Source organism: Heterodontus francisci, chromosome 1, assembly GCF_036365525.1.
Source record: "Heterodontus francisci isolate sHetFra1 chromosome 1, sHetFra1.hap1, whole genome shotgun sequence".
Taxonomy (NCBI): Eukaryota; Metazoa; Chordata; class Chondrichthyes; order Heterodontiformes; family Heterodontidae; genus Heterodontus; species Heterodontus francisci.
Window position 1 is genome coordinate 67,071,055 of NC_090371.1, and position 26,676 is coordinate 67,097,730.

Sequence of the window (26,676 nt, forward strand, 5' to 3'; positions counted from 1 at the left end):
GCTGTGGGTCTGGAGTCACATGTGGGTCAGACCAGGTAAAGACAGCAGATTTCCTTCCCTAAAGGAATAGCAATAGCCTGGGCTCTGGATTACTAGTCTAGTGACATTACCACTACGCCACCGCCTCCCCAAAGCCTGTCCACCATTTACAAGGCACAAGTCAGCTGTGTGATGGAATACTCTCCACTTGCCTGGATGAGTACAGCTCCAACAACACTCAAGAAGCTTGACACCATCCAGGACAAAGCAGCCCACTTGATTGGCACCTCATCCACATTCACTCCCTGCACCACCAATGCACAGTGGCAGCAGTGTGTCCCATCTACAAGACGTACTGTAGCAACTCACCAAGGTTACTTTGACAGAACCTTCCAAACCCACGACCTCTACCACCTAGATGGACAAGAACAGCAGATACAAGGGAACACCACCACCTGCAAATTCCCCTCCAAGCCACACACCATCCCGACTTGGAATTATATCACCATTCTTTCACTGTCACTGGGTCAAACTCCAGGAACTCCCTTCCTAACTACCCCACATGGACTGCAGCGGTTCAAGAAGGTGGCTCACCACCACTTTCTCAAGGACAATTAGGTATGGGCAATAATTAGAATTAGAATTAGAACATTACAGCGCAGTACAGGCCCTTCGGCCCTCGATGTTGCGCCGACCTGTGAAACCATCTGACCTACACTATTCCATTTTCATCCATATGTCTATCCAATGACCACTTAAATGCCCTTAAAGTTGGAGAGTCTACTACTGTTGCAGGCAGGGCGTTCCATGCCCCTACTACTCTCTGAGTAAAGAAACTAACTCTAACATCTGTCCAATATGTATCACCCCTCAACTTAAAGCTATGTCCCCTCATGTTTGCCATCACCATCCGAGGAAAAAGACTCTCACTGTCCATCCTATCTAACCCTCTGATTATCTTATATGGCCTAGCCATCGACACCAAATCCCATGAACGAGTATAAAAAGTGAACAAGGAACCCAGATCAAAGACCCTTTTGAAAGCAGGGAGCAAGATTGTAAGACCTAAAGGACAATGGGTTTCACTCTCCCAGATTTGTAATTCATATAATTTATAAAGAAAGGTCCTGGCACAATTTTAAATCAGCATATGCTCGAATTTTCCATGAAAATATATTAAAAACATAAGATGTAACTTACTTGTTCAGTAAGATCTAGCTGATCAGCAGGTTTTATATGTGACTTTCCCAAATTCCAGTCATCACCTCCATCTCCTATCTCAGTTCCATCATCATCATCCTGAAACAGAATGACAATTTTAATTCCATTAGAAATATTCATGAAATGTTTAGAAGCATTGACTCGAAAACTCTCAAAATATAGGGAATGTCATAACAAACTTCCTTCTAAAGATTGCACCACTACTGAAGTATTGACCCAACAAATTTTCAAGCTGCAGCCTCAAGCAGACAATACAACCTCCAAAATACACAAACTATATGACATTACAACATGTTTCACACACAGCCTCTAACTGCAACAACTTGTGTTGATTGTCATGCTAGGCCCCCACCTGCCCAGAATGAGGCACATTAATTTTGCCATGAACATTGATTTGTAACAATTCTGTGATTTTGTAAACTGTTACTGGAATGAGGAAACGACTTGTTGAACAGATCAGTCGCGGCTGGAAACGACATTTGCACATTAACAGCCGGTGTTTGAAAGGACAAAGCAGCCATTCCCTGACATTCAACCCACAATCGACTTTTGATCACCAAACATTGAAGATGGAAGAGCTCGCATTCTAGGTTGACTGCTAAGATGGCCGAATACACAAACGGACATGGTCAAACCAGATAGCCACATGACTAACCTGCTGGGCAACCTGAGTTTTTTGAATTTGTACAAAGAGTTTGGGCAGAAAGCTGTTTGCTCCTAGACTGAGAAGATCTCTCTCCTGTCTGCTCCCATCTCTTTCTCACAAGCATCTGAATCCACTGAAGACATATGAACCCGAAAGGAGAAAAGTCTCATACAGCGAACAAGGTTTAAGAAGAATACTGGGCCCCAACAAAAAGCAAGAACTACCTACAATCAAGGACTATACAGTGAGATTGAAGACCCGTAACAAACAACTCTTCAGATTTTGCCTCAAACTTTTACTTCTTTATTTCTTCTGCTCTTTTCTGTCTCTATTTGCATGTGTGTATTGTGTATGCATGCTAGCATGGGCGCATCGTGTATCTATAGACGTCAACCGAATTAGAGTTTAAATTTAATAAAATTTCACCTTTCTTCTTTAAACCTAAGGAGGTCTGTTTGTGCTCATTTCTTTGCCTTATAATTGGAAAGCAGTGAACAAGGGTTCACCAAGAGGGAGCTAAAACACAGTGTGTTTAAAAATAAAACCCTATTACAGTAAGACCACGTAAAGGCTGAAAGGGAACCCTAGACCTCTTTCTCACTTGGTCATAGCATTATACATTGCCTTTTAATGTAGAAAACTGTCCCAAGGAGCTTCACTGAAATGTAATCAAAAAAGAAAATGGAACATAGGAACAGGAGCAGGCCATTCAGCCTGTCAAGCCTGCTCCGCCATTCATTTAGATCATGGCTAATCCTCTGCCTCAACACCACTTTCCTGCACTATCTCCATATCCCTTGAGGTCATTTGTCTCCAGAAAGCTATCGATTTCTGTCTTGAACATGCTCAGTGATTGAGCTTCCATAGCCCTCTGGAGTAGAGAATTCCAAAGATTCACCATCATCTGAGTTCTGAACTGAGTTCTGAGGAAGGGTCACTGACCTGAAACGTTAACTCTGCTTCTCTCTCCACAGATGCTGCCAGACCTGCTGAGTATTTCCAGCATTTCTTGTTTTTATTGCATAATAGACTATGTATGGCCGCAAAGCAGTTTACAGTTGAGGGAGTGGAAACTTTATGATTGATAAAGATGATAGGCTGGTGATGGAAAACACGCAAGGCAACGTGGGCACAGTGTATGGCACCTTGTACCCTAGGGAGCCTGTCATGCAGGCAAAGTCAAGTGCTCTCTCATCCTGCTTCATTCTGTTTGTGGGGAATGAGATGTAGCTGTTCTTATTAGTGTAGAGAACCTTGGTGAATGCTGATACAGCGAACGATAGCAAACTGCGATATGTCACTGATGTCAACTGCTGCATCCTGAAAGCAGCCCATGGCATAAAAATTAAAAGCCATAGTGACTTTGACAGTTACATGCAGTGCTGTCCATGCCCTGCTGCTGCAAATGACGTAGCTTGGTGAAAGCTTCCTTTGTGAAGCGAAGGTGCCTTATACAGTGCCCTGAAAAGTTCATACAGGAGAAGTGGTCCCTGAAGACCCACTGTGGGTGTGACCTCCTGCGCAGTACCCTCCTCCTTCTGCCTCGTCACAGCTGCTCATGCACCTCTTCCAGCATCAAAGCCAGCTCTACCAAACTATATATACCTACAGTAAAACTTCAGCGGTGGGGAAAATTCTAGAAAGAATAATTCAGGACAAAATTAATAGTCACATGGACAAATATGGGTTAATTAAAGAAAGCCAGCATGGATTTCTTCATGGAAAATCATGTTTAACTAACTTTCTGGAGTTTTTTGAGGAGGTAACAGAGAGGGTTGATGAGGGCAATGCAGTTGATATGGTGTACAAGGACTTCCAAAAGGCGTTTGATACAGTGCCGCACAACAGATTTGTGAGCAAAGTTATAGTTCATGGAATAAACTGGACAGTAGTAACATAGATACAGAATTGGCTGAGTGACAGGAAACAAAGAGTAGTGGTTAATGGATGTTTTTCGGGCTGGAGAAGGGTTTGTAGTGGCGTTCCACAGAGGTCAGCGTTGGGACCCTTGCTAATGACCTAGACCTTGGTGCACAGGGCACAATTTCAAAGTTTGCAGATGATGGGCTGGTAATCTGAGCAGACCAGTGGCAAATGGAATTTAATCCTGAGGAGTGTGAGCTGATGCATTTTGGGAGGACTAACAAGTCAAGGGAATATGGTAGGACTCTAGGAAGTACAGAGGGTCAGGGGGACCTTGGTGTACTTGTCCATAGATCACTGAAGGCAGCAGCACAGGTAGATAAGGTGGTTAGGAAGGCATACGGCATACTTGCATTTATTAGCCGAGGCAGAGAATATAAGAGCAGGGAGGTTACGATGGAGCCGAAAAAACGCTAGTCAGGCCACAGCTGGAGTACTGTGTACAGTTCTGGGCACCACTGCTATAGGAAGGATGTGATTGCACTGGAGAGGGTGCAGAGGAGATTCACCAGGATGTTGCTTGGGCTGGAGCATTTCAGCCATGAAGAGAGACTGGATAGGCTAAGGTTATTTTCCTTAGAACAGAGAAGGCTGAGGGGGGACCTGATTGAGGTATACAAAATTATGAGGGGCATAGATAGGGTAGATAGGAAGAAATTTTTTCCCTTAGTGGAGGTGTCAATAACCAGGGGGCATAGATTTAAGGCAAGAGGCAGGAGGTTTAGAGGGGATTTGAGGAAACATTTTTTCACCCAGAGGGTGGTTGGAATCTGGAACACACTGCCTGAAGGAGTGGTAGAGGCAGGAACCCTCACAACATTTAATAAGTATTCAGATGAGCACTTGAAACACTATAGCATACAAGGCTACGGGCAAAGTGCTGGAAAATGGGATTAGAATAGATAGGCTTGATGGACAGCACAGACACAGTGGGCCGAAGGGCCTGTTTCTGTGCTGTATAAATCTAGGACTCTATGATTCTATGATATGAAACTTGGATTGTGGACTGTGAGAAGGATAGTGTAGAACTTCAAAAGGACATAGACAAGTTGGTGGAATGGGTGGACAGGTGACAGATGAGGAGAAATGTGAAGTGATACATTTTGGTAGGAAGAACACGGAGAGACAATATAAAATAAAGGGTATAATTCGAAATGGGGTGCAGGAGCAGAGGGGCCTGCGTGCATATGTGCATAAGTCATTGAAGGTGGCAGGACAGGTTGAGAGAGCGGTTAATAAAGCATACAGTATCCTGGGCTTTATTAATAGGGGCATAGATTAGGTAGGAGGTTATGTTGACACCAGTTCTGCCTCAGCTGGATTATTGTGTCCAGTTCTAGGCACCACATTTTAAGAACGAGGTGAAGGTGTTAGAGAGGGTGCAGAAAAGATTTATGAGAATGATTCCAGGGATCAGCAACTTCAATTATGAAGACAGATTGGAGAAGTTGGGACTGTTTTCCTTGGAGAAGAGAAGGCTGAGAGAAGATTTGTTAGGGGTATTCAAAATCATGAGGGGTGTAGGCAGAGCAGATAGGGAAAAACTGTTCCCACTCCTGAAAGGATTGAAAATGAGAGGGCACAAATTTAAAGTAATTGGTAAAACAAGCAAAAGCGACATGAGGAAAAACTTTTTCACTCAGCGTGCGGTTAAGGTCTGGAATGCAATGCCTGAGAGTGTGGTGGAGGCAGGTTCCATCAAGGCATTCAAAGGGGAATTAGACAGTTATATGAAAAGGAAGAATATGCAGGGTTGCGGCAAGAAGGCGGGGGAGTAGCACTAGGTGAAATGCTCATTAGGAGAGCCAGTGTAGACGTGATGGGCTAAATGGCCCCCTTCTGCGCTGTAACAACTCTGTGAGTCTGTGTTTATAAACCAAGTGACAACAATGCAATATAAGCAAAATCTTCTTTTCATCAGTCAAAATGAACCCTTGAGAATCAATAAACTACCAAAAAATGTCCAGAAGATAATTCAGCAGTCTGAAATTACAAATATTTTTATCCTTTTAAATAATGCTGGTCCTTCCCAGCTGTTCATACCAAAAGTTGCTCGGCAACTTTAACACGTGGCAAAGCAGGTGCCAAGGCAGGCCAATCTAATAAATAAGTCCTACAACAAGCACAGGAACCTTATTTACATAGGATATTCAGCATTTTCCATAGTTCTGGCATGTGCTCTGAATGCCTACAGAGAAGTCCAATCCAATTTGATGACAGCGTACCTCCAGTTGAGATAAACACAGGCTTCCGGTATGCCATATTGGATGCTTTTGCATCCGTTTAGCACCTGAAAAACGGGTGCAAGACAATTGCATTTCTTTACCTTTTACAAGTCATCACTTTTTCCTATTTTTAATTACTTTCTTATCTAGTCCTATGTTCTATCATATGCTATACTGTACCCAAATAATAGCGTTTACACTGTAAGATTATTAACTATCTACACTCGTGATATTAAATTGTTCATTTTCAAATTAATCAAAATTATCAATCAAACCTTCTTACCTTCTTGGACTTCTTTGATATAGCTTTCGCAGACTGCACAGGAGGCGGGGCAGTAACCTATTAGGAAAATATTGTAAATTATTGATATTAATGTGATATCACTTTATGTATATTTTTAAATCACAGATATTTCAAAGTTTACATCCAATATTAGAAGATAAATCAGCATGTCCATGACCCCTCCTTCTCCTCCTCAAACATTTCCACTGCCTGGCACAACAAACTAGAAGCAAAAACCCAAAAACAAAAGAAATACATAGAGGAGGAGGTGGTGGTGGTGTAGTGGTAATATCATTGGACCAGTAATTCAGGCTAATTCTCTGGGGATATGGGTTTTAATCCCACCACAGCGGATGGTGAAATTTGAATTCAATTAATAAATCTGGAATTAAAAGCTAGTCTAATGGTGACCATTGTCGATTGTTGTAAAAACCTATCTGTTCAAAAATGTCCTTTAGGGAAGGAAACCAACCATCCTTACCTGGTCTGGCCTACATGTGATTCCAGACCCACAGCAATGTCATTGACCGTAAATGCCCTCTGAAATGGCCTAGCAAGCCACTCAGTTGTATCAAACTACTATGAAGTCGAAGAAAAGGAATGAAACTGGACAGGCCACCTTGCATTGAGGTAGGCACTGGCCTTCACTGTTGCTAGGTCAAAATCCTGGAACTCCCTCCTAACAGTGCTGTTGGTGTACCTACACCCAAAGCACTGAAGCAGTTCAAGAAGGCAGCGTACCACCATCTTCTCATGGGCCATTCAGCATGGGCACCCACATCCCATGAATGAATAATTTTTAAAAACCTGGAGTAAATCCCTGATTGGTGGGAACAGTCAAGATGAGCTATAAATTCGGAGATTTCTTACTTAGGATGCAAATGTCTCAATTGTCAGGGAGATTAAATTTCATCTGAGTGCAATTACTTAAGGAACTCACATCAAAGATTCTCCAAAGTACAGGGAAGGGGTAATAGATAGGACACATCCTCTTGGCAGGAGTACCACTAATCCATTGTAAGATCATAAGATCATAAGAACTAGGAGCAGGAGTAGGCCGTCTGGCCCCTCGAGCCTGCTCCGCTATTCAATAAGATCATGGCTGATCTTTTCGTGGACTCAGATCCACTTACCCGTGCTCCCACCGTATCCCTTAATTCCTTTATTGTTCAAAAAGATATCTACCTTAGCTTTAAAAACGTTTACTGAAGAAGCGTCAACTACTTCACTGGGCAAGGAATTCCATAGATTAACAACCCTCTGGGTGAAGAAGTTCCTTCTTAATTCAGTCCTAAATCTGCTCCCTCTAATCTTGAGGCTATGCCCTCTTGTCCTAGCTTCACCTGCCAGTAGAAACATCCTCTCTACTTGTATCTTATCTATTCCCTTCATAATTTTATATGTTTCTATAAGATCCCCCCTCATTCTTCTGAATTCCAATGAATATAATCCCAATCTACTCAGTCTCTCCTCATAAACCAACCCCCTCAACTCCGGAATCAACCTAGTGAACCTCCTCTGCACCCTCTCCAGTGCCAGTACATCCTTTCTCAAGTAAGGAGACCAAAACTGCACACAGTACTCCAGGTGCGGCCTCACCAGTACCTTATACAGCTGCAACATAACCTCTCTGCTTTTAAACTCAATCCCTTTAGCAATGAAGGACAAAATTCCATTTGCCTTCCTAATTACTTGCTGTACCTGCAGACCAACCTTCTGCGATTCATGCACAAGGACACCCAGGTCCCTCTGCATAGCAGCATGCTGCAACTTTTTACCATTCAAGTAATAATCCTTTTTACTGTTACTCCTACCGAAATGAATGACTTCACATTTATTAACATTGTATTCCATCTGCCAGACCTTTGCCCACTCACTCAATGTATCTATATTCCTCTGCAAAGTTTCACAGTCATCTGCACACTTTGCTCTGCCACTCATCTTAGTGTCATCTGCAAACTTTGACACCCTACACGTGGTCCCCAACTCCAAATCATCTATATAAATTGTAAATAATTGCGGTCCCAACACCGATCCCTGAGGCACACCACTAGTGACTGATTGCCAACCAGAATAGCACTCATTTATCCCCACTCTCTGCTTCCTGTTAGTCAACCAATCCTCTATCCATGCTAATACTTTACCCCTAACGCCATGCATCCTTATCTTATGCAGCAGCCTCTTGTGCGGCACCTTGTCGAAGGCCTTTTGGAAATCTAGGTACACCACATCCACTGGGTCCCCATTGTCTACCTTGCTCGTAATGTCATCATAGAATTCCAAAAGATTTGTCAAGCATGACCTGCCCTTCATGAACCCATGCTGCGTCTGCCCAACGGGACAGTTTCTATCGAGATGCCCTGCTATTTCTTCCTTGAAAGGGGACCAATCTGTTAAAGTCCAACCAGCCGGTGGACAAAAATCATTACAGCATAATGTAAGTAGCAGCCAAATTCCCAGGCATCAGTTATAACATCTTTATTCCTCATCAGTATACCATAACACCTATGTTTTCTAATTCCAGTGAATAAAGGCTCCTTGAGGATCAAAACTAGCTATTACTATCTTAGCTGATGCCTCCTCTGCAACATATAAATGCAATAGATGAGATACCTCATTAATAATACAAGATATCACTGGCATGCTAAGGCAGTGCTTTCAGTGCTTGAGCAAGTAAGGGATCATCCGGGAGTAACAGCCTGCTAAAGACTCTCAGCTCAGCATGGCTTGCTGCATGCTCCAAAACATAGCCATCAAAAGAGGGATTCACCCGTCCACAGAAAAGCTGCATGAGAAGGAGCCACAAGAACCTGAGGAAGATGGGGACGCAGCCCAGTAAAGTTATACAGACAAACCTGGATTCAAGACACCTTTACGTGAACAAAGAATCCTTGCCTCCTCGCTCCACACGCCAACTTCCCTTGCCTTTCCGTTAAATGATAATCACATGAATCACAAAGTATCTCCCACTTCTCCCTCATAATCATCCTCCCACTTCTCCACACTTTCTCAGCCTCTCAAAAAATATTGTCACACTCTGCAACTGCAATGAACTTGCTACCAAGCTGCTTACCCTTCCGATGAGTTGTTCCCAGCTTCCTATTCTGGTGCTTCTTTGCAGTGTAAACCTTGTGAATGGGGCCTGTGAAGTAGCTGGCAGCTCGTGGTCATAAAGGCACCTGGGTTAAAGGTGGCTCTCAAGATCTGTGAGCATGGGCTTCTGATGGACCTGCTTTAGGCTGCTACATTTCTGCTGATATAAGTGTCCCTGGATAGATGATCCTCTTTCTCTTCAATCCTTTCCCCTGGAACCTTCTCACCATTGCTCTGTGGATCAACCAGTGTAGTCAATCTAACTATCTAAATCTCCTGGGGTGGATTGCTCTGCCCATTTACTTGTCAGAGTAAGATGGAATGAGGTGACATCTTGGCTTTTGTTGTGAGAGTCTTACTGCTGTTTCTTTGGCCCTGCCTGTGTGAACAGAAGGATAAAACTACCAGACAGACATCCTCAAAAAAACTTTTGAATGGGCGAACTTTGAAAATGTGCTGATACGTGGCAGCTTGTGTTATGTGTGAGTACTTATAGCAGTGTCTAGAATAGAATGTATAGGAAGAATCATTAGTGTGAGTTTATTGGGTATGGTAGCATAGTGGTTATTTTACTGGATGAGTAATCCAGAAGCCTGGACTAATAATGTGGAGATGTGAGTTCAAATCCCACAATGGCAGTTGGGGAATTTAAATTCAGTTAAATCAATAAATCAGGAATAAAAAGTTAGGATCCTTAATGGTGACCATTAAACTGCCGAATTATCATAAAAACCTAACTGATGCACGAATGTCCTTTAGAGAAGGAAAGGTGCTGTCTTTACCCAGGTTGGCCTATATGTGACTCCAGACACACAGAAACATGGTTGACTTTTAACTGCCCTCTGAAATGGCCTAGCAAGCCACTAAGTTGTAATAAAACCACTATGAAACATAGCTATGAAAAGCTATCAAGATAAAATTGGATAAACACCTGGCATCAACTCAGGCACAAGTTTTGCATAGGACATGAAAGGCATAGTCAACCCTGCCAAGTCCTCCTCTCTAACATATGGAAACTTGTGCCAAAATTGAGAGAACTATCCCTCAGACTAGTGTAGTAATAGCCTGACATACTTTCGGTCAACATCCCATATTCTTCTATCACCCACCTCCCCATTCACCACCACCACCCCCCCTGCCACCACCACCACCAGTAGGACAGACAGGCACAGTGGTATTTAGTCTGGAGGAAGTGGCTCTGGGGCCCCTCAACATTGACTTCAGTGAATGAAGTCTCATGGCATCAGGTCAAACAAGAGCAAGGAAACCTCCTCCTGATTATCACCTACCGTCCTCCCTCAGTTGATGAATCAGTCTTCCTCCATGGAGAGGCACCGAGGGCAGCAACAGCACAGGATGTATTCTGGGTGGAGGACTTCAATATCCATCATCAACAGTGGCTCAGTAGTATGTTACGATCAGGAGAGAAGGGTTGAAGGGCTCCCTCATTTCCCTCTCCTTGTTTGACCACAACAGATTTATTTCATTTTAAAGTGAATATATTTTACAATTCAGTGAGTGCTTAACTGTTTATGTGCCACGATCATAAAGGAGCCAATCAGACAGGTTTTCTCGAATTGAACAAAGACAGGGGTTAACTTTATTGTACTTAAACCAATCTAAGTAAAAATAATTACGCTTCAACTTTCACACACACGCAAATAGGTTATAGAGTTGGGGTTGGGGGTGGTGGGGGATGATAGTTTGGTCAAATTAGAGTCCAGAAAAATTAACGGGGTATATAGTCTGTGGATGTTGATGACTCGGCTGGCTTCAGGCTAAATTTGGTGGTCAGACATGGACGCTGATTCAGTGGTACTCCAGCTTCTGGTTTGAAGAGATGGACGCTGATTCAGTGGGAGACCGCAATGTGACTGAATTTCTTCAAGGGAGATCTCTGTCTTTCTGGAAAGTTCGGTACTGTGTAGCTGAAGGAGGTTTCTGTCTGTTCTTTCCAGAAAGTTCTCTAACCACAATAGCTCCCCGTCAGGCTTAAGTACATAAGCACAGTAAGCAGACAGAGTTCGAAGCTTGCAAGTCTGAGTGGTTCATCTCCACCAGTTTAACATTTAGGTTTCCAACCGGTGGATTAAAAAATCACTACTGACCGAGCTAGCCAAGCCCTAAAGAACATAACTGCCATTTTGGACTTGTGACAGGTGGTGAGAGAACCAACACAAGGGAAAAACATACTTGACCTCATCATTATCAATCAATCTGTCACAGATGCATTTGTCCATGACAGTATTGGTAGTGTCATGCCCAGTAAAGGCATGTCCTCTTCATAACTTTATAATATTCAGCATAGAATCTTCTGAAACTCAATTTTCCTTTTTTTTAAATGAACCACAATGGTCATTAAAAGGTTATATAAGACGGCTGCCGAGGCTTTTGCAATTTCAGTCCAGACTCAGCTGTACCTCAAGCCTCTGGAAAGTTCCTAATTGAATGACCATGGGTGGAGTGCATCCCTTGAATGGATATACCAATAAGAAATCATGTGTGGAATTCACACCTCCTATTGTTTGTGGTCTGACCCAAAACTCAATACCTATGGACTCCTGGACTCACTGTCTCTAAGCGCGAAACTTAATAAGGACAGCAGTAGGAAAACAGTTAAATCATAAGTAGATGCGAATGGACACCATCAATCCCCAGTATGTAGCAATGGTTTCGGCCTTCAAATCATTCTGCGTGGACAACAGAAGTATTCATCAGGTGGCCACCTACTGAAACTAATCACAAATAACAAATCTTATCACTCCAAGCACCAGGGAAAAACTGGACAGTCTTCAAACAACAGAGTGGCGCAGTGGTTAGCACCACAGCCTCACAGCTTCAGTGACCTGGGTTTGGTTCTGGGTACTGCCTGTGCGGAGTTTGCAAGTTCTCCCTGTGAACGCATGGGTTTCTGCCAGGTGCTCTGGTTTCCTCCCACAGCCAAAGCCTTGCAGGTTGATAGGTAAATTGGCCATTGTAAATTTCCCCTACTGTAGGTAGGTAGTAGGAGAATTGTGGAGATGTGGCAGGGGACATAGGATTAATGTAGAATTAGTATAAATGGGTGGTTGATGGTTGGCACAGACTTGGTAGGCCAAAGGGCCTGTTTCAATGCTGTATCTCTCTATGACTCTAACAGCTGGAGAGACAGCAGCAAAGGCAGAACACATATGCCTTAACTAGGGAGATCCTAAGGTCTCCAACCCTGTTCCTTTTCAAGTCCACCAGTACAGAAAACCAACCTCCTAGTAATGAGACGACAAGCAACTAACTTCATGAAAACCCTGCTGAAACCCCCACCTCTTCAAGAGAACCTTGCAATGACTTTGCAAGTCATACGATATACGACTCTGGCTATCAAATCCACCTAACTACACTTCAAGAGTGAAAACGCCTTCTTCACCGAGCCCACAACACATCCTTTTTCCCCAGGACGAGCCAAAATCACATTACTTATGAACTAGTCCTTTGTTTGTAATTGGTAAAAGTGCACTATCCTCTTTAACAGCTTTCCTTCTCGAGTGTGTGTCTGTGTGTGTGTACACGTGCATGCCCACCTGTTTGTGTGGTGAGTGAGCAACATAGCATTAGACTTTCGAGATGAATGTGTGAATAAAAATAATCCTCTTTATTTGAACCCATGAAAAGCATGCTGTTGATTATTCAAATTGGCAATACACTCAGGGGTTAAGAAACAAACACATCTTCTTTATCAAAAACACACTGATTATGGACAGTAAAGGGAACCGGGGTTTCAGTTCCCTCTCAATGACCACCACACAGTTCTTATGGATATGAAGTTCCTCTTCACATGGAGGACCCCTTCTGTTGCATTGTGTGGCACTACTACAGTGCCAAATGGGATAGATTCAGAACAGATTTGGCATCTCAAAACTGGGCATCCATGAGGCGCTGTGGGGCATGAACAGCAGCAGAATTTTATTCCATCACAATCTGTAACCTCATGTCCCAGCATATTCCTCATTCTACCATTAATATCAAGCCTGGGGACCAACCCTGGTTTAATGAAGAGAGTAGGAGAGCATGCCGGGTGCAGCACCAGGTATACCTGAAAGTGAGGTGCCAGCTGGTGAATGCAAAACTTAGGACTACAGGCATACAGCAGAAGCAGCATGCTACAGACAGAGATAAGCAATTACATAACCAACAGAACAGATTAAAGTTCTGCAGTCCTGCCATATCCAGTCATAAATGGTGGTGGACAATTAGACAAACAACAAGAGGAGGACTCCATGAATATCCCCATCTTCAAAGATGGCAGATCCCAATAAGTGAGTACAAAAGACAAGGCTGAAGCATTTGCAATTATTTTTAACCCGAAGTGCCGAGTCATGAGTGGATCATCCATCTCAGCCTCCTCCTGAGTTCCGCACTATCACAGATGCCAGTCTTCAGCCAATTTGATTCAGTCCACATGATAGCAAGCATTAGCCGAGCACACTGGATATTGAAAAGAGCATGGGCCCCAACAACATCCCAGCTGTAGTGTTGAAGACTTGTGCTCTGTTCCAGTACAGCTACAACACTAGATGACTAGACACTACCTGACAATGTGGAAAATTGCCTATGTAAGTCCTCTCCACAAAAAGTATGACAATCCAATCCAGCCAATTACCACTGCATCAGCCTATTCTCAATTGTTAGCAAAGTGATGGAAGAAGCCGTCAGCAGTGCTATCAAGCGGCACTTACTCACCGCAGCTCAGTTTGGGTTCTGCCAGAACCATGACTCCAGAACTCATTACTGCTTTGGTCCAAATATGAATAAAAGAACTGAATTCCACAGGTGAGGTGAGAGTGACTGTCCTTGGCACAAGGCAACCTTTGATCAAGTGTTGCATCAAGGAGCCCTTGTAAAATTAAAGTCAATGGGAATCAGGGGAGGTCTATCCAATGGTTGGACTCATACCTGGCACAAAGGCAGACAGTTGTGGTTATCGGAGGCCACTCTTCTCAGCCCCAGGACATTGTTGGCAAAGATAAAGTGTCAATGTCTACAGGAAATGTGCCTTCTCTGATTCTGAAGATGGTTTTTGATTGCAAGAAGCTGCAGTAGACGGGACATGGAAGTGTGTTATCTGTTACATCCTTTTCAGAAAGACATAAAGCTGGGAAAGGATGTTGATGGTTAATCCAGAGTGAAGTGTCATTCATTCCAGGATGGTGGAGAGAAAGTGAAGGAATGCATGGGTTTAGCTAATGAGATTTGCAACAGAGCACACAGAAAATGGGACATGATGTCCACTTGCTTTGACCCATGTAGTGAATTTGTTGATTGATTCTTTGGCACTGCAGCTCCGTTCTCTGGATAGTGCTATTGGCAATAACTGTGTCGACGTACCAAGCTCTTTGCCCTTCACTTCCACTAATACTTTGGCTTGGCCTGGGATAAAAACTCCCTCTTCCTGCAACAAGATCTGAACAGGTACCTCGTCAAAACAGTGGTATCTTCTTTTGCCAGTGCTTCCAGATGGAAAAACAATAAGTAGCTAAGGGCGGAGGGGGGTGGGGAGTGTAAGGACTGGGATGCGCTGAAGAGGGCACAAATTGTGGATGTTCAGTGACCATCGGAGCAGGGTGATCGGTGGTCAGGAACGCACCCACCAGCGGTAATAACAGTCAAGCGCTAGTCATGGACGCATTTGAACATAAAAGTTTCCGAAATGGACACTTAAAACCTAAAACATACAAAGTTGCTCGCGGTGGGTGGTCGTGAGAATAAAACAACCGCCTTGTTTCTGATCGGAAAGCAAAAGGTTCAACACTCCGAACCACACAGGTGGGGCCGGTGTCAGTGTCCTGTAAATAAATCATCTTTCTTTTTTAACAAAACAAAGCAAAATTATTTTTATAACGAGCGTAACAAAAAGATGAGAAAAGTTTGTTCAAATTACCGATCTGGTTTTAGTTTTCGCTGGCATCTTGACAGATTGATGGATCTAAAAGTTCAGAGACTGATTCCAGCAGCGCCGCCGGAAGTTAAATCCCATCACCTTGGTAACCGCAGCTGCCACCCGCCGCCGCGCAAAACAACCGTTTCCAGTTCAAAAGGAGCGGCTAAAGTCACGTTTTAAAATACAAACGATCGAACCGCAGCAATACACTAATCAAAAGAGATGATCGGAGGAAAGTTATTCGCAACTTAAAGCTGCCGAACTGTCAGAAAATGTACAGCTGGCCGTAACCCGGGCAACGGGACTGTCTCCAGCGATGCCTGATGGACGGAAAGAAATACCGTTTCCCTTTAAATTAAAAAAAATAGAATTTGCTGGATCCACTAACGTGATTATTTTTCAGTAATTATTAAGATCTTAGTTATATCTTGAACAATTTTTTTTTTTTGGGGGGGGGGGGGGGGTCCTGTGAAGCGCTCAGTGGTTCCGACTTCCGGAGCTGGAAGCTGGAGTTGAGTCACTGTCTCTGTGGGAGCTGGAGACTGGCTGCAGCTGTTGTTAGTACTGTGAGGGATAACATGAGTTAATCATACTGAGGGAAGGAAATAATCATCATCGCTATAGTCAGAATAAATAGTGATCGCTGGGGGGGGAGCTTTTTTTTTTAAAAAAAAGGTCGTAGCATTGCTTTGATTTGCTTATTCAAAATGATGGAAGAAATCGATCGATTTCAAGTCCCTACAGCCCGGTCAGAAATACAACCGCTGGTAAGGAAGGGAATTTTTGAAAAAAGCTATCTTTTATTTATTTCTCAATAGTTTTATAGTCTTGCTCTTTGCACTGTCGGTTCCGACTGGTTGGAGCTCGGGGCCTTGTCTGGTGATTTTGGTTCAGACGCGTTTTTTTTTTAATGCAGAGCTTTCGTCCGTAATTTTTATCTCCCGTGTTTGGTGTAATGAGCTAACTCCCTGCTTTTCAACCTAACGGGCGCATTTTAATGTACGTATAACAAGTTTTCAGTGATGCGATGACTGGTTCGGCCGTGAATTCATTGTCCTTTTGGCACATCAGTGAGCCTCGATTCGGAAGGAAGGGAGGCCAAATTTGTGAGAAATTTATAGTAGTAAATTTCACGTTGCCTCTTTTTTGCATCTAAGAATTGAGAGAGGATGCAGGTAATTTTATAGAAGAAATGTATAACTTTCATGAGGTTTTATTTTAAAGTGGACATTACAGATAATCCTAGTATATTGAGACCTTATCTTCCACATGTACTGTACTGTAATAGATGTGGGTTAAAATTTGAGAAGCACTCTAGGTTTCTTTTACCTGACATATGTTCTGAAACAATTTTATCTTGTTTAAGAGGACACTTAGCTTCTCTGTATTTCATTCAAATAGAGCAGTGACGTTTTATAAATCATGATACAATCCACTTGAATGTCTGCATTCATCTTTCAAGTACAGGTGCACTTTGTTGCCACCTATGCTGTTGTATTTCATATTGCTATCAGAAACTTTAAATTGGGTTGTAGTTATATAAGCCATATCTAGATACATATATGTTTTACGTTGCTCAAGGAATGAGAAACTTGGTTTAATCTTAGTTTCTATGTAATCCATACTTTTCCATGAAGTTTGTAGGTATTGTTTTCATAGCCCTTGAATACTTTGGAACTCCTAGATCTTTTCTATACAGAAGGAAATTGATACTAAGTTGTGTAAAGTAATACATACTTAAGATGAAAGCAATTTTATTGCTCATTCTATAGGTTTGCCAGGATATAAAATTGAGTTGAGATCAGCACATTCAAAAATTGACAATCAAGAATTAATTTACGGCTAGTCTGTTGGCCCAGTAAATGTATTCTGATAGCGCATACCATATAGCATGTACCTACCAGCAAGAGAGCTGCTCTTTGGGCTTTTCACAAATTGTTTCCAACAAACACTTGTTTTATTGTAAGACATATATTTTTTAGATTTTTTGTGATAGTTGGTTAGTTACTGTTTAAATATAGTTTAAAGCCCTCTTTTGATGAGAAATATATTTTCTGTGAAAGGCCATGCACTACCAATAAGAGAAAAACTAGCATTTCTATAGTGTTTCATCACATCTCAATGTCACAAAAAACTTCACAGCTAGTGAATTACCTTTGAAGTGTAATCACTGTTGTTCAGAGAAGCATGGCAACTGGGTCCCACAAGTAACAAATGAGACAAGTGAACAGTTAGTTGGTTTTGATAATATTACTCAGAGATAAATGTTGGCCATGTCGCAAGGAGAGCCTCTGGCTCTTTGAAAGCTGCTGTTGGATCTTTGTCCATCTGAAAAGACTGATGGGGCTTATTGAATAGTATTTTTGACAATGTGGCACTTCCGCAGTACTGCATTGAAGTATGAAATTATGCATTAAACTCTGGAATAGGGCTTGAATGAAGAATCTTCTGAGTGCTATAAACTGAGCCAAACTGACATTTAAAATTGACCTGAATATATTCATGGCTGAGTTAGGCAGATTTTTGTTCTACAAGGGAGTCGAGGGATATGGGGAGCAGGAAAGTGAAGTTAAGGCCACAATCAGATCAATCATGATCTTATTAAATAGCCTAGCAGGCTTGAGGGGCCAAATAGACTACTACTGCTCCTATTTCTTATGTTTTTATCTTTTTAAACAGTTAATATTTCAAATCTCTGATCTTTTATCAGAGACCTCACAACAAAGGTTGGCCATTTAGTTATCAATGTCCATATGCAGGCTGTAGAGTGCCTAATCGTTAAATGAGGTGCTGCTCCTCGAGCTTGCCTTGATGATCACTGGGACATTGGACCAATCCCAGGACAGAGATGTTGGCATAAAAGCAGGGGGGTGTGTTGAAATGGCCAGCAACCGGAAGCTCGGGTTCATGCTTTCGGACTGAGCGGAGGTCTTCCGCAAAGCGGTCACCCAATCTGCATTTGGTCTTCCCAAAGTAGAGGAGACCACATTGTAAGCAGCAAATACAATATACCAAATTAAAATAAGTATAAGTAAATCGCTGCTTGACCTGAAAGGAGTGTTTGGGGCCTTGGATAGTGAGGAGAGAGGAGGTAAATGGGCAGGTATTACAACGCCTGTGATTGCAGGGTACGGTGCAGTTGGAAGGGGACGAGGTTGTGAGGGGAGAGGACGAGGGTGTCACAGAGGGAACAATCCCTTTGGAATGCTGATAGGGGAGGGGAAGATGCATTTGGTAGTGGCATTACGCTGGAGGTGGCGGAAATGGAGAGGATGATCCTTCGGATATGGAAGCTGGTGGGTGGAAAGTGAGGACAAGGGGAACCCTGCTGCAGTTCTGGGAGGGAGGGTGAGGGTAGAGGTGCGGGAAATGGGCCGGACACGGTTGAGGGCCCTGTCAGCCTCGTCGGGGGGAGGGGGAATCTTTGGTTGAGGAAAAAGGAAGACATATCAGAAGCGCTGTCATGGAAGGTTGCATTATCAGAGCAGATGCGTCGGAGACGGAGAAACTGGGAGAATGGAATGGAATCCTTACAAGAGGCAGGGTGTGAAGAAGTGTAGTCGAGGTAGCAGTGGGAGTCGGTGGGCTTATAATGAATATTAGTAGACAGCCTATCCCCAGAGAGGAAGACAGAGAAGTCGAGGAAGGGAAGGAAGGTGTCGGAGATGGACCATGTAAAGGTGAGAGAAGGATGGAAATTAGAAGCAAAGTTGATAACGTTTTCCAGTCCCGGGTGGGAGCAGGAAACGGCACTGACACAGTCATCAATGTACCGGAAAAGGAGTTGTGGGAGGGGGCCTGTGTAGGCCTGGAATAAGGAATGTTCTACATATTTCACAAAAAGACAGACATAACTAGGACCAATGCAGGTACCCATAGCAACACCTTTTACTTGAAGGAAGTGAGTGGAGTTGAAGGCGAAGTTGTTCAATGTGAGAACAAGTTCAGCCAAGCGGAGGAGGGTGGTGGTGGATGGGGACTGGTTGGGCCTCTGTTCAAGGAAGAAGCGGAGAGCCCTCAAACCGTCCTGGTGGGGGATGGAGGTGTAGAGAGACTGGACCTCCATAGTAAGAGGAGGCGGTTGGGGCCAGGGAACTGGAAATTGTCAAAATTACGTAGGGCGTCAGAAGAGTCATGGATGTAGGTGGGAAGAGACTGGACCAGCGGAGAAAAGATAGGAAGAAATAAGTTCAGTGGGGCAGGAACCGGCTTAAACTATGGGTCTGCAGGGATATTCCTATTTGTGGATTTTGGGAAGGAGGTAGAAGCGGGCTATCTGGGGTTGCGGGGCTATGAGGTTGGAAGCTGTAGAGGGAGGATCTCCAGAGGAGATGAGTTCAGTGACAGTCCTGTGGACAGTAGCTTGATGCTCGGTGGTGGGGTCATGGTCCAGGGGGAGGTAGGAAGAAGTGTCTGAGAGTTGGCACTCAGCCTCTGCAGGTTGAGGTTGTATGCCAGACAACAGCACCACCCTTGTCTGCAGGTTTGATGACAATGTTGGGGTTAGACCTGAGAGAATGGAGTGCGGCAAGTTCAGGGGGACAGGTTAGAGTGAGTGAGGGGGGCAGAGAAATTGAGACAGCCGATGTCTCGCCGACCATTTTAAATGAAAAGATCAAGAGCGGGTAAGAGGCCAAAGGGAGGGGTCCAAGTAGAGGGAGAATGCTGGAGGTGGGTGAATGGGTCTGCTGGTCGGGGGGAGGACTGCTGGTCAAAGAAGTGAGCCTGGAGGCGAAGGCGACGGAAGAAGGCCCTTACTTACCTGGGAGCAGAGCGGCGGCTGGCGCACCTGGAAGGAAGCTGATACGGAGCGGCAGCAGGCTCCCTGTCTCTCTCTCTGCCGGCGCGCACAGAGACTCGAAAGAGGGAAAAAAAGACTTAATGACATCACGGGAAATCTGCAAGGTGATTGGTTGGGTAAGTAACAGCTGTTGGTCAATTTAAATAGCTTAAAGGGGGAAAGTTGTTTTTTTTTAAAACTTCGTGATAAAGTGAGTACTACTAAAGTGTGTTTTTTTTTTAATTGGTGTAATTTAGATTGCACTGGGTAGTGTTTGGAGTAGAACAAGGCCCCTAGTGTAATTTAGTATTTTTTAATTAAGGGAGTAACTAAGTAATCTAAAGGTAAGTCATGGCAGGAGAGCTCGCACCCGTGATATGCTCCTCCTGCACTATGTAGGAAATCGGGGACGCTTCCAGTCTCCCTGACGACCATGTGTGCAGGAAATGTATCCAGCTGCAGCTACTGGCTACCTGCATTACGGAGCTGGAGCTGCGGGTGGATTCACTGTGGAGCATCTGCGATGCTGAGGACGCCGTGGATAGCACGTTTAGTCAGGTGGTCACACCGCAGGTAATGGCTGCACCGGCAGAAAAGGGATGGGTGACCAACAGGCGGAGTAGTAGGTACAAGCAGGTAGTGCAGGAGGCCCCTGTGGCCATCTCCCTCTCACAGATATACTGCTTTGGATGCTGTTGGGGAGGATGACCTCCCAGGGGAAAGCAGCAACAGCCAAGTTCATGGCACCACGGATGGCTCTGCTGCACAGCAGGGGAGGAAAAGGAGTGGAAGAGCTATAGTGATAGGGGATTCTATCATAAGGGGGACAGATAGGCATTTCTGTGGCCGCAAATGTGCCTCCCTGGTGCTGGGGTCAAGGATGTCACGGAGCGGCTGCAGGACATTCTAAAGGGGGAGGGTGAACAGTCCGAGGTCATGGTTCACATTGATACCAACGACAAAGGTAAAAAGAGGGATGAGGTCCTGCAACAAGAATTTAAGGAACTGGGTAGCAGATTAAAAAGCAGGACCTCAATGGTTGTAATCTCTGGATTACTCCTGGTGCCATGTGCTAGTGAGTATTGGAATAGGAGGATAGAGCAGATGAATGCGTGGCTGAAGAGATGGTGCAGGAGGGAGGGCTTTCGATTCCTGGATCACTGGGTCTGATTCTGGCAAAGGTGGGACCTGTACAAGTTGGACGGGTTGCACCTGAACCGGAACGGCACCAACATCCTTGCTGGGAGGTTTGCAAGTGCTTTTGTGGGGTGGGGGGGGTGCGATAAACTCATTTGGCAGGGGAATGGGATACAGAGTGGAGGTACAGTAGAGGGTGATGCACAGGTCAAATATAGAAGAGAAACTGAGTCAGTCTAGAAGGCAGAGCAAATATAAACCTGTCAAGGCACAAGTGAAAAATGCAATGCTGGATTGCATCTATTTTAATGCAAGGAATCTTACTAGTAAGGCAGATGAATTGAGGGATAAAAGCAAAATACTGCGGATGCTGGAAATCTGAAACAAAAACAAGAAATGCTGGAGTCACTCAGCAGGTCTGGCAGCATCTGTGGAAAGAGAAGCAGAGTTAACGTTTCGGGTCAGTGACCCTTCTTCGGAACTAGATGAATTGAGGGCGTTGATTAGCACATGGGCTTATGATATTGTTGCTATCTCAGAGACATGGTTGAGGGAAGGGCAGGACTGGCAGCTCAATATTCTAGGGTATATAATTTTCAGGCGAGACCGGGGAGGGGATAAAAGAGGAGATGGCGTTGATCAAGGAGTCAATTACTGCAGTAAGGAGGAATGAAATCTTGGAAGGTTCCTCAAATTATGCTATATGGGTAGAACTTAAAAACAAAAAGGGGGCAATCACTTGGCTGGGAGTGTACTATAGGCCTCCAAACAGTCAGGGAGCGATAGAGGAGCAGATATGTAGGCAATTGAGTGTAAAAATAATAGGTTAATAATAGGGGATTTCAACTTGCCTAATATCAACTGGGATAGTCTTGGTGTAAAAGTCTTAAAGGGGGTGGAATTCTTAATGCATACAGTTTTGAGTCAGTACGTAGAAAATCCTACAAGAAAAGGGACAGTACTGGATCTAATCCTAGGGAATGAAGTTGGACAAGTGGTAGAAGTTTCAGTGGGGGAGCATTTCAGGGATAGTGACCATAACTGTAAAATTTAAGGTAGTTATGGAAAAGGACAAAGATGGGCCAGAAATAAAGGTACTGAATTGGGGGAAGGCCGATTTCAATATGATAAAACAGAATCTGGCCAAGGTGGACTGGGAGCAGCTACTTGTAGGAAAGTCTACATCAGACCAGTGGGAGTCATTCAAAGAGGAAATAGTAAGGGTTCAGAGCCAAAATGTACCTGTAAAGGTGAAGGATAGGACCAACAAGTCCAGGGAACCCTGGATGTCCAGGGATATAGAGGATTGGAGCAGGTAAAGAAAGGAGGCTTGTGGCAGATTCGGAGTGCTGAAAACAGTGGAGGCACTAGAGGAGTATAGAAAGTGTAGGAGGGGTACTAAAAAAAAGTAATTAGGAGGGTGAAGAGGGGACATGATAAAACACTGGTGGGCACGATAAAGGAAAATCCTAAGGCGTTTTATAAGTATATTAAGGGCAAGAGGATAACCAGGGAAACAGTGGGGCCCTTTAGGGACGAAAGTGACAATCTGTGTGTGCAGCCAGATGACATAGGTGGGGTTTTAAATGATTGCTTTTCACCTGTGTTCACTGTAGAGAAGGACAATGTAGGTGCAGAGATCAGGGAGGGGGCTTGTGATATACTTGAATAGATTAGCATTGAAAGGGAGGAAGTATTAGCTGTTTTAGCAGGCTTAAAAGTGAATAAATCCCATGCTCAGATAAGATGTTATGTGAGGCAAGGGAGGAGATTGCAGGGGCTCTCAAATTTTCAAATCCTCTTTGGGCAAAGGAAAGGTACCAGAGGACTGGAGGACAGTGAATATGATGCCATTATTCAAGAACGGTAGCAGAGATAAACATCAGTCTAACATCAGTGGTTGGAAAAAATTCTGAGGGACAGGATTAATCTCCACTTGGAGAGGCAGGGATTAATCAGGGATAGTCAGCATGGCTTTGTCAGGGTGAGATAGTGTCTGTCTAACTTGATTGAATTTTTCGAAGCGGTGACTAGATGTGTAAATGAGGGTAAAGCAGTTGATGTAGTCTACATGGACTTCAGTAAGGCTTTTGATAAGGTCCCACATGGGAGATTGGTTAAGAAGGTAAGAGCCCATGGGATCCAGGGCAACTTGGTAAATTGGATCCAAAATTGCTTACTGGCAGGAGGCAGAGGGTAATGGCCGAGAGTTCTTTTTGTGAGTGGCAGCCTGTGACCAGTGGTGTATGGCAAGGGTTGGTGCTGGGACCCTTTCTGTTTGTAGTGTACATTTCTTTCTTTTGGGCCTCCTTATCTCGAGAGACAATGGATACGCGCCTGGAGGTGGTCAGTGGTTTGTGAAGCAGCGCCTGGAGTGGCTATAAAGGCCAATTCTGGAGTGACAGGCTCTTCCACAGGTGCTGCAGAGAAATTTGTTTGTTGGGGCTGTTGCACAGTTGGCTCTCCCCTTGCGCCTCTGTCTTTTTTCCTGCCAACTACTAAGTCTCTTCGACTCGCCACAATTTAGCCCTGTCTTTATGGCTGCCCGCCAGCTCTGGCGAATGCTGGCAACTGACTCCCACGACTTGTGATCAATGTCACACGATTTCATGTCGCGTTTGCAGACGTCTTTATAACGGAGACATGGACGGCCGATGGGTCTGATACCAGTGGCGAGCTCGCTGTACAATGTGTCTTTGGGGATCCTGCCATCTTCCATGCGGCTCACATGGCCAAGCCATCTCAAGCGCCGCTGACTCAGTAGTGTGTATAAGCTGGGGGTGTTGGCCGCTTCAAGGACTTCTGTGTTGGAGATATAGTCCTGCCACCTGATGCCAAGTATTCTCCGAAGGCAGCAAAGATGGAATGAATTGAGACGTCGCTCTTGGCTGGCATACGTTGTCCAGGCCTCGCTGCCGTAGAGCAAGGTACTGAGGACACATTAATGATTTAGATGTGACTATAGGAGGTATGATAAGTTTGCATATGACATGAAAATTGGTGGTGTCTTAAATAGTGAGGAGGAAAGCCTTGGATACAGGACAATATAGATGGGCTGGTCAGATGGGCGGAGCTGTGACAAATGGAATTGAATCCTGAGAAGTGTGAGGTGATGCATTTTGGGAGGACTAAAAAGGCAAGGGAATATACAATGGATGGTAGGACCCCAGGAAGTGCAGAAATTCAGAGGGACCTTGGTGCACTTGTCCATAGATCACTGAAGGCAGCAGCACAGGTAGATAAGGTGGTTAGGAAGGTATATGGGATACTTGCCTTTATTAGCCGAGGCATAGAATATAAGAGCAGAGAGGTTATGATGGAGCATTATAAAACGCTTGTTAGGCCACAGCTTGAGTACTGTGTACCGTTCTGGCACCACACTATAGGAAGGACGTGATTGCACTGGAGAGGGTGCAGAGGAGATTCACCAGGATGTTGCCTGGGCTGGAGCGTTTCAGCTGTGAAGAGAGACTGAAGAGGCTAGGGTTGTTTTCCTTAGAACAGAGAAAGCTGAGGGGGGACATGATTGTGGTATACAAAATTATGAGGGGCATTGATAGGTTAGATAGGAAGAAACTTTTTCCTGTAGTGGAGGAGTTGTTAACCAGGTGGCATAGATTTAAGATAAGAGGCAGGAGGTTTAGAGGGGATTTGAGGGAAAAGAAATTTCACCCAGAGGGTGGTTGGAATCCAGAACGCACAGCCTGAAGAGGTAATAAAGGCAGGAACCCTCACAACATTTGAGAAGTATTTAGATCGGCACTTGAAACGACATAGCATACAAGGATACGGGCCAAGTGCTGGAAAATGGGATTAGAATAGTTAAGTGCTTGATGGCTGGCACGGACACGATGGGCCAAAGGGCCTGTTTCTCTGGTGTGTAACTCTATGACTCTAGAAGAGCTCCATCTCATGCTGAGTGTGAAATTCATTGTTGTGGGGGCATAGGGGATAAAACTGAGTCTTTTGCTGAGTACAGAACGTTCAGCATCAGAGAGGGGAAGGTCAGTGTATAGTGAATACACGGCAAGGGGTGGGGTCAGAGGGATCCCCATCAGGGATTTATTAACAAGTGTTTGCAAGTTGTTAATCATTGAAATTCATCGCTGGACAAGGAAAGCATCAATTTCAACTTCTAAATTAGCCTACGGACTGTTCTGCAGTTGAAGAACCTTTTTTTTTTCACCGTCGGACAACTGTGAGTATTTTGAGCAATCTTGGACTGTTCCACATCCGGCAGGAGCGTAAATCATGACACCTGGTTTGCTGAGCCTCATTCGGGGGTTAATAGATGGTACAATTTGGCTGGGTCTTTAATTTGGAAAGTTTTAAAATGATATGTTAGGCGATCTGTGGTGGGGCGGTTTTGAATTAATAGTGTGTTTCTCCCACCACAATCAGCATCGTATATTTTGATTGGGAGCTTTGATTGGAGCGGTCGATCGTAACATATTAATTGGGTTTCTCATCTGGGATTTGAATCACATCTTAATTGGGAGCTCGCTCGCAGTTGAACCATATTTAATTTGGTGGTTTACGTCTGGGATCAGAATCAGACTAATTTGGAGGGCTCACCTTTGGAATTGTATTAATTACTCATTCCTGGGTCAACATATTTAAATAGGGGTCTTGCTTTTGGCATCATATTTATTTCTCTCGCATTTGGGATCATAGCAATTGGAAACTCTATTGTTGTGATCAAAATCTAACGCCAATTACAAAGAAATAAAAGAACCAGGTCTCTTGTATAATGTATAGTCTATACCATTGCAATGGCATTAGTGGCTGTAGCAGAGTTTTTGGGAAAGCAGAATGTTTCCCTGAGTGACTTGATAACTTTGACTAAGAACAAATTAAAAGAATCAGTAGTGAAATTGGGGTTGCAATTAAAATCAGGTGCCAAAAAAGCAGAGATAATTGACATAATAGCCGAACATCTGGAATTAGTTGATACAGATAAAGGGCAATCCGAGGAACAAGAAAGGGAATACGAGAGACATGAAGGTAGTAGATCAGAGAGTGATTCAGTGGTATTGGCTAGGATTCAGTTAGAAACAAAAAAACTTGAGGCAGAAAAAGAATTAAGAAAACTTGAATTGGAAAAAGAAAAAGCAATAGCATGAAGAAAAATTGAATTGGAGAAAGAGGGAAGGGAGAAAGACGATTTCAGAGAGAAAGTGAAAGAGAAGAGAGGGAATGTAGGCTAAAAGTGTTAGAACTAAGACAAAAGAGTCAGAAAACATCTGAATTTAGATCAGGACCCAGCGAGAAGTTGTTTAAATTTCTACAGGCTCTTCCTAAGTTCAAGGAAAGGGACATAGAGGCATTTTTCGTCTTTTTGAAACTATCGCCAAATAGATGAAATGGCCGAAAGAAAGCTGGACATGATTCATGCAGGGCATGTTGGTAGGCAGAGCTAATGAAGCTTATGCCATGCTTCCTGAAGAGGCTTCTACAGATTGAGATAGCAAAAAA

General features: G+C 43.9%; 2 protein-coding genes across 3 annotated transcripts in view; one reads left to right on the forward strand and one right to left on the reverse strand.

Annotated features, from left to right (window-relative positions):
- dnai1.2 (dynein, axonemal, intermediate chain 1, paralog 2) overlaps positions 1 to 15,364 on the reverse strand; it is a 355,371-nt gene extending 340,007 nt beyond the window's left edge. Inside the window, exons 1-3 of the mRNA XM_068031491.1 lie at positions 15,285 to 15,364; positions 6,278 to 6,334; positions 1,180 to 1,278 (exon numbers count right to left, since the gene is read on the reverse strand). Coding sequence (XP_067887592.1) covers positions 1,180 to 1,278; positions 6,278 to 6,334; positions 15,285 to 15,311 — 183 coding nt within the window. The 5' untranslated portion in view covers positions 15,312 to 15,364. The remainder of the gene's footprint in view (positions 1 to 1,179; positions 1,279 to 6,277; positions 6,335 to 15,284) is intronic.
- A 419-nt stretch (positions 15,365 to 15,783) lies between these two features.
- fam219aa (family with sequence similarity 219 member Aa) overlaps positions 15,784 to 26,676 on the forward strand; it is a 77,037-nt gene continuing 66,144 nt past the window's right edge. For both annotated transcript variants that reach the window (XR_010975030.1, XM_068031505.1), the window contains exon 1: positions 15,784 to 16,051. Coding sequence is in view for 1 of the 2 variants with exons in the window: in XM_068031505.1 (XP_067887606.1) it covers positions 15,992 to 16,051 (60 nt within the window). In the remaining variant the exon portion in view is untranslated. The remainder of the gene's footprint in view (positions 16,052 to 26,676) is intronic.